The sequence below is a fragment of the Anopheles aquasalis genome, chromosome 2, assembly GCF_943734665.1.
Source record: "Anopheles aquasalis chromosome 2, idAnoAquaMG_Q_19, whole genome shotgun sequence".
Lineage (NCBI taxonomy): Eukaryota > Metazoa > Arthropoda > Insecta > Diptera > Culicidae > Anopheles > Anopheles aquasalis.
In genome coordinates, this window is record NC_064877.1 from 37,045,001 (window position 1) to 37,052,500 (window position 7,500).

Consider the following 7,500-nt stretch of genomic DNA (forward strand, 5'->3'; position numbering starts at 1 on the left):
CTCAATCTGCAGCTTGCCCTGGGTCAACGCATCACCGACCGACAGAGTGCGGGCGCTTACGGCGACCAGGTCTTCCACGGACAGCGTCACGGTCACATCAGCACTGGCCGTCGTACCTTTCTCCACCTTCAACTGCTTCAAATCGATCACTGCGTTTGGTGGCAAGTTCATAAAGAAAACGACAAACAACGAAGAACGTGATCATTATGTTGCTTCGGATCGGCTACCAGAACTCTCCCGGGGACTCCTTGGGTACTCCTCCTTACCGTACTGCTCGATGCCGCTGGCCGTTTTAATGTTGAACTGGAACACACCGAGCACCTTGCGCGGACCGTTCGGATCGACGGCGGCCACGCGAGCCTTTACCTTGTCAATAACCGTTTCCAGCGACATATCGAGGCGTACTGAACTGAATTATGGGGTCCCAATGGCTTCCAGTCGCCGGTTTTATAGCGTCACAGGTGGTGCCGTGAGCAGAGGTGCGGATGGATGGATGGTTAGATTGGTTGGAGCAGATCTTCGACCCGACCCGACGATGATTAGTGAACAATCGGCGGATGGAATGGAAGAAACCGGTGGCGACAACGACGACGACGACGACGACAACGCCATCCCGATTGCCATCTTATCTTGAACCCTGTGGGGACCTGGGCGACCGTCTCGTGTCGCCGGTACCGATTGAAAGCGGCCTACTACTCCTCTCGTACTCATACTCAAGTGGAGTACTTTTAATTGGATTATTGAGCGTGAATTGACTGGCTCCAGTGCTGGCTCCGGGACCAGATCCACGAAACCCATGGACCACGGTAGGATCCGCCTTCCCTAATGTCGCGCTCGGTCAATTCGTTGTCAATTGCCTCATCTCGGCGTCTGGCTAGTGCCATTGGCCGTACGCTGTGATTTGGGGGATTTGGTGGAACATCAATGGAGCAATGGAAAGCATCGTAAAGGGACAGAAAAAAATGGAACATTTTTCACCGGAACTAACCGGACATCGAGAAGAGGGAAGCTACAAAGCGATGTTACTTGCCAAATAGTATCGCCAATTAAAGATTGATCAATAACCATATATAAAATGTCGCAATCGTGCCATATGGGTGGCTTATCTTATCACGCACCCGTTACCTGCCAAACAAAAATTATAACCTGGTATACCGGTACAGCACCACCACCACCACTAGCACCACCCACCACGTATCTCATGTGAACGATCAAAAACTGATGCTAAAACTGGGTTGCAAGCGATCAGCGCGTGGTGATGTGTCTTTCTATTGGTAGAGGAAGCGAAATGCAAAAAAAAAATGGTACTTTGAACCAATGTGCTGTTCCACCAGGTAATAGTGATTTGGCGGGAAAGTGACCCCACGAAACAAGTTGACTGTTTTCTGCCCGGTCATTGCAGGTGATTATCGATGCAGTGCACCGATAGTGCTCGCCATATCTCGCTATAGATAAATTATTAGCGAGCTACGATTGATTGCGTTTGGTGAATGATTGGGTGCGGCTCGTAAAAGGCTTATCGAATTTTGCCAATTTATTAATGATCGCCATTATCTTTGATTTTCTTCTGTATTGATTGTGTTTTGACTCAGTAAGAGTAAGCAAGGGATTTTGTGTTCAATATTGATCAAGAATATTGCGTAAAAAAGGGTAAGACTAATCGAAGCAAAACTGATAAAGATATCGATTTTCGGGCAATTGTAGTTCATAAATTTTGAACTTTTGAAAAGTGGTATTCTTAAAAGGTTACACTTTGATTATTATCACATTCATGCACGAAAATTGAATTGAACGGTTTCGTCACGAGACAACCAATCCGTTGGTTCGAATGCATTTATCAAACAACTTTCGCGATAAAGATAATGGATTCACAGTTGCTTAAATGATTTATTGTTGAATCGATCAATTTTTTTCAGTCTATTGTTTTAGATCGCATCTACCAAGGCCTGGAACAGGGTCTGGTCGCCGGTCATGTTGACTTTGCCCTGTGCGACCGCATCCTTCACCGGGATCTGCTTCGTTCCGACGGCAATAAAGTCCTCGTCCTTCAGATTGATCACCACATCCGGCGAAGCGGCCTTGCCGTCCGAAACAGACAGTCCCTTCAGATCAACAACTGGGAGGATCGTGTGCAGGATAGAGTTAGTCACGATCATCTCCATGATGGAAATCAATTATCTAAGGAAATGCTTACCAATTTCGTGGACACCATCGGCGGCCTCGATGTTCAGCTGGAAAACTCCCAGCACTTTACGTGGTCCATTGGGGTCAATGGCGGCAACGCGGGCCTTAATTTTCTCGATCACAGCGTCGCACTTCATGGTTGGTCTGGTTGTTATTGGGAACCGAGAGAGAGAGAGAGAGAGAGGGACTGAACTGCTAGTAACTTGCTGAACTGGCGCTTGCAATTAAACTCCGCTGCTTTTATACCGATGAAGACACCTCGTGCATGACGGACACCGGTTAGAGCATCGCTTCTTGTCACTTATCAGGTGACTGCCGTTAATGTTAACCGAACCAAAAATAGACTGAATATCTTGTGCCCAGCTAATCGCGGAGATTAATCAAGTTAAACATCGCTTAATCCATGGCTGATCGGCAGACTAGCGTCGTTGTGATGCGTTAACACATGGGGCTTAGCACATTACCTCACCATCCGTAGCTCAAGTTTGGAAGCGAACGTCAATGATGCCCAAAAGAGCCCCCCCTGTCACCTGACATCGGACTTGTGCCATGCATGGGCAACTCTTTAAACCCCTTATAAAAATCATGCACAACGGACACTTGCATCGTCAGTTTCGTGCATAGATTCGACAGTCCTCAAACCGTTTTCAACCCATCATCATGAAGTGTGACGCCGTGATTGAGAAAATTAAGGCCCGCGTTGCCGCTATTGACCCCAATGGACCACGTAAAGTGCTGGGAGTGTTCCAGCTGAACATTGAGGCCGCCGATGGTGTCCACGAAATTGGTAAGCATTTTCCTAGATAATTGATTTTCATCATGGAGATGATCTCGATTAACTTTATCCCAAAAACGCTCCTCCCAGTTGTTGATCTGAAGGGACTGTCTGTTTCGGACGGTAAGGCCGCTTCGCCGGATGTGGTGATCAATCTGAAGGACGAGGACTTTATTGCCGTCGGAACGAAGCAGATCCCGGTGAAGGATGCGGTCGCACAGGGCAAAGTCAACATGACCGGCGACCAGACCCTGTTCCAGGCCTTGGTGGATGCTATTTAATTGTGCGGATGGAAATAAATTTTACGCGATAAAACATACTTTTTTGTTGTTTTTCCATTAATCTAAGCAGACCACGAGACGTACGAAAGAGAAAGGAAGAAAGCGTTGTAATGAAAGATGAAATGAAACCATTTCACTTCCAGAAGAGGTTAACAGTGACCTAAAGAGATAATGGGAAAAAAACTCCAATCTCGCAAAATATGCGCCCAGCTGTGGAGAGCAATGACGTCAACAAAGATGGAAATGAGGTACATGATATGAAAGGACTGGGCACATTTTTGTAGTCTGTTAATACTTTCCCAGCATCATTTAATGGCTTTAAGTGAATGTTTGAAACACAAACATGGTGGCGACTTTAATCCCAACTGAAAGATGTTAGTCAAAGGCACAAAGACGAAGGAGGAATTGTTCAAGAAATTTAATTGGATTGTTCCGACGAAGGTCTAGCCGCTGCACGGAATCCACGATTGGATGTTGCTGAAGATCGAAAAACGAAAAGAAACAAAGTAATTACGAATGCCACCGGAGGTCCAGCAGCAGCACCGAGAATCAATCACCACGAATCGTGAGAGGCTCCCTTGCTGCAGCATAAGCGATAGGCGTCGGTCGCATTTACCTAAGCGCCCCGCGGGTCACATGGGGACTCCCGGGAGGACGCACGATTTCTAATTAACCGATCCGATAGGCTGTCGGCGACAGCAGCTGGCAGAGTAAAGAATGTAGTTCTCCGGGCCCGGTTCCTGTTTGCCAGAAAATTGAGCAGAACACGTTCTTTGGCGAACGCCTTCCCGGGGAGCACAGCGCAGCACCGCTGTCACAAGCGGCAGCAACAGGCGTAGCTCGGGGCCAGAGCAGAGCGGGTCCGGCAAAAGTACCGCTAATCGCAACCTGATCTTTCGACCGATCCAGATGAACCCCCCACCCCCGTGTTTCGATCTCCCCGTTTTTTTTCCTTCCGTCTGCGCCGCGCAAAAGATTAACGAAACTAGCAGCAGCAGCAGCAGCTCCCCCTTTACCACGTTGCGTGTTAAAGATGATCGCGCGAGAGAAAGGCACCGAAGGAACGGGGAAAACAAGCGAACAAGTTGTCGATCGGCCAGCCACCAGCTTGTCGGACTGCTCCGGTGCCGGTGAGATGTGGTAGCCACTTCAGCGAAGTAGCCGCGGCCCAAAACGAATGCAAAATCAGCAGCAGAAAGTGATAGAACGGGCGATCGTGAGGAAGATCGCGGGCGGGCGCACGCGCGCGCAAGCAAGAGCAGGAGGGAGAAAGTTCATCGAACAAGGTGGCACCGGTGCTGGTGCTGGTGGTGGATCCCGAGAGCACTTTGGGGCTGCCCAAGAATGGCAACCGAGGAAGAACATCGCCAGGCTCGGCAGGCAGTTGGAGGCCGGTTCGGAATCCGGAGAACAGTCTACGAGAGCACACCTGAAGTCGATCACCGTGGATCGGTTTAGTCGATTGCTTCATCTCAGGTTGATCGGTTCGCGTTCGTAGAGTAGAAAGGCGATCCTAAAAGAGCATTTTTTTTTTTGGGAGTTGCAGTTGCAGAATCGAATTCTGCAGCCAAACTGTTTGCTCTCGTTGTTCGCGTTTTCGGTTCGATTGAAGTTTGTGGTCAATTGTGGTGGTGACGGTGGTTGCGGTCGTGGTCGCGGTCGCGGTTTGTATCGTTGCACTTGTGACTCAAAGAGGGGCGCCCCCTTCTGATAGGCCAGGGACAATGATAAGAAGCGAAGGATTGTCTGGCCGGTCGGTGCTGCTGCAGCTGCTTGTCGGCACCGTTTGTCTGCTGGCGCTTCGGGATGACACGGTCACGGTGGAGGCCACGATACCAACGATTGATAATATCGGTAATCCATTGAGCCAGCTTGCCCTCGACGGGACGGAAAGGGGTCCAGGGTTAGCAGACGCTGCCGGGAACATCGGGCGAAAGTCGAATCACGGATAATCCGTCAGGCCCTATTTGATCTACCCGTGCCGTGGTGGCGCCGTGTCGACGTGACTTTTGCGTTCCCTCTTCTGGTGTCTTCTTTGAGGTCACAGCGAACCTTCTAGAGCACACGCTAGTGAATCATATCTTATCCATCAGTAGAGTTATGTTGTCCACTCTATCGGACGAACGCTTGGCTGGCGACGGCCATTCCGATATCGGGGCTCACAGAAGGAGGACAAGAACGCAGCAAAGTGTGGTTTGTGTGCAATACGAGATGGAACGATGCTTCTAATCGCGAGGAGGGCCCGGTCTCAGTTTAGGCTGCCCGCAGTTTAACAACCGTGTAATCTTTATGGTCCTTCGTGCTGTGCACATCATGATGCACCAACGGAACGATTGATAAGATATCCGGTTGTGCTCTGCACCGTTGGCAACAGGTTCGGAACGGAGAGAGGATTGATTTGGCAAACGAACGTTTCTTCCTTTCTTTTCGGGCATCACATTTAGCGAAATCACCTCGAATGCGAATGCGAAAATGGTAATCACCATGGTGACCATGCATAGAGGTTGCTATCCGGGCGCTCGGGTGTCCGCGAAGGATCTGTCCGGTTCGGTACGTGCGGAGCGCGTGGGTTGAGCTGACACTGCACACTCATCAGGCCAACCAGCCGGGGGGTTTGGGGTACCGGAAAGTATAGGAAGCAAGTTCCTGGTGCATTCGTTTATGGTCGATGTCCATGGGTCGCTCACTAGCCAACCTTGGGCCAGATTGTGTTTGGTGCGCTTTTGGGCGTGTGAAAAGCTGACCGTCCGATAAGTAAACTTTCAAATGACAAATGTACGCCTCGGTTTTGATGTCATCCATTTGTTGGGAGTTTTAGAAATCAATAAAACTTCTCACGGACTTTGACTATCAATTCAGTTTCAAATTGCATTTTCAGTACATATGTAGCACATAAGCCAGAATGTTTTGAGATGCTTGAAATTAATTCTTATGTTTGATTGCAGCGAGTCCATCCGTTTGCTGTAGTCAAATTGCATCAAAAACGTAGCCAAAACGAACATGCCAAATTTAGCTTACACTTTTTCTGAATAATAAATTCATTATGCGCCTATTCTGAATGATATTATAAACAAAATTATATCATATCATAAATTTTCTTTAACCCGAGGAACCAAGGGAAAGTGGAGCAAGAGATCTCCATAATCAATAGAGATAGTATACGTTTGGTGGAAAAGGTTTTACAAACTAACTTACTGCAAAACACGCAGCGGAACTGATGAAACCCGTAGAGATCGTTTTTCCTCCCAGTTTTGGTTACAAAACACTACTTTTAGCATCTCAAGATCGATTGATTGCTTGTTTTAGCAAAGAACCAAGGAAAAATTTGGGTGCATCATTTCCATGAACTTTAGTGGCTCTCGGAAGATCGGAAGACAAAATCTTGTCTTTGTCTCAATAACAATACATTGCACATGTCGGGCAGCAACACGTCGTCAGTTAAAGTGTAGGCCAACAGTTAAGGTTGATAAGGCGCGTGCTCAATAAAATCGTATAAGAGTGATAACTTGTGCTGTAATACACACCTTCGCTTCTTCGTTCTACCGTATCGATTACAGTGAAAATTTTACAATCTCCTGTTGTCCAGCAACTGATACTACCCAGGCCACTGGTTGCTGCCGATGTACCGGGTCCTGCCGGTCTGCTGGCGGATGATACAACCAAGAAACCGGCAGCCATGCAGGATAAGTCTTCGGACGAAGGAAAGAAGATGGCAGATGAGGAGGCACCGTTGAAGGATGTGAACGAGCGACCCTTTAGGCCGTACCCGATCGCAAGTAGCCGTGCACTGCCAGGCTGTCCACTGTGCGACGCATCGGTGTACAGCTATTGCGATGATAAGGTGTTCAACGATGCATGCTGCTGCGGTGACATCAATGGACCATACGGTGGCGGCGGGTTCGGAGGACCAGGTGGCGGATTCGGTGGTGGATACGGCGGCGGATTTGGTGGACCAGGCGGCGGATTCGGGGGACCAGGTGGAGGATTTGGTGGACCAGGTGGCGGATTCGGGGGTCCGATTGGATTCGGAGGGGGCTTTGGACGAAGTTGCGGTTACCGAGGATGCAGTCAGCTGTTTGCCAACTCGTGCTACGAGCATCAACTGATCGTTCAGTGCTGCTGTAACTCTCCGTACTAGTGTCCCAGAAGGGAACCCACAAAATTAGTTCCCGAGGTGTTTTCTTTCTTCATGTATGCGAAAGAGAGAGAGAGAGAGAGAGAGAGAGATGAAAAAAACACGTAACAAAGCGGATGTTATTA

The 7,500-nt window shown here is 48.8% G+C and overlaps 5 protein-coding genes across 8 annotated transcripts in view; 2 read left to right on the top strand and 3 right to left on the bottom strand.

The window, feature by feature from the left end:
• LOC126571730 (uncharacterized) overlaps positions 1-541 on the bottom strand; it is a 740-nt gene extending 199 nt beyond the window's left edge. The window contains exons 1-2 of the mRNA XM_050230499.1: positions 267-541; positions 1-149 (exon numbers count right to left, since the gene is read on the bottom strand). The exon at positions 1-149 is cut by the window's left edge and continues 199 nt beyond it. Of these exons, the coding sequence (XP_050086456.1) occupies positions 1-149; positions 267-393 (276 nt within the window). The 5' untranslated portion in view covers positions 394-541. The remainder of the gene's footprint in view (positions 150-266) is intronic.
• Positions 1-7,419, top strand: part of LOC126571729 (dnaJ homolog subfamily C member 7 homolog) — an 8,196-nt gene extending 777 nt beyond the window's left edge. Inside the window, exon 2 of the mRNA XM_050230496.1 lies at positions 6,798-7,419. Within this exon, the coding sequence (XP_050086453.1) occupies positions 6,798-7,378 (581 nt within the window). The 3' untranslated portion in view covers positions 7,379-7,419. The remainder of the gene's footprint in view (positions 1-6,797) is intronic.
• LOC126571731 (uncharacterized) lies at positions 1,920-6,904 on the bottom strand. The gene is made up of 3 exons (XM_050230500.1): positions 6,765-6,904; positions 2,195-2,328; positions 1,920-2,116 (listed from the first exon to the last, which is right to left on the bottom strand). The coding sequence occupies exons 2-3, from the start codon at positions 2,319-2,321 to the stop codon at positions 1,926-1,928; spliced, it is 318 nt and encodes a 105-aa protein (XP_050086457.1). The 5' UTR covers positions 2,322-2,328; positions 6,765-6,904; the 3' UTR covers positions 1,920-1,925.
• LOC126571732 (uncharacterized) lies at positions 2,845-3,240 on the top strand. The gene is made up of 2 exons (XM_050230501.1): positions 2,845-2,971; positions 3,050-3,240. Exons 1-2 carry the CDS (start codon positions 2,845-2,847, stop codon positions 3,238-3,240), a joined length of 318 nt encoding a protein of 105 aa, XP_050086458.1.
• Positions 7,319-7,500, bottom strand: part of LOC126571727 (autophagy-related protein 2 homolog A) — a 20,374-nt gene continuing 20,192 nt past the window's right edge. For 3 of the 4 annotated variants that reach the window (XM_050230493.1, XM_050230492.1, XM_050230494.1), the window contains exon 10: positions 7,470-7,500. This exon is cut by the window's right edge and continues 666 nt beyond it. The gene's annotated coding sequence lies outside the window, so the exon portion shown is untranslated. Of the gene's footprint in view, positions 7,426-7,469 lie in introns of those variants that run through there. The other variant, XR_007607918.1, reaches the window with a different exon arrangement.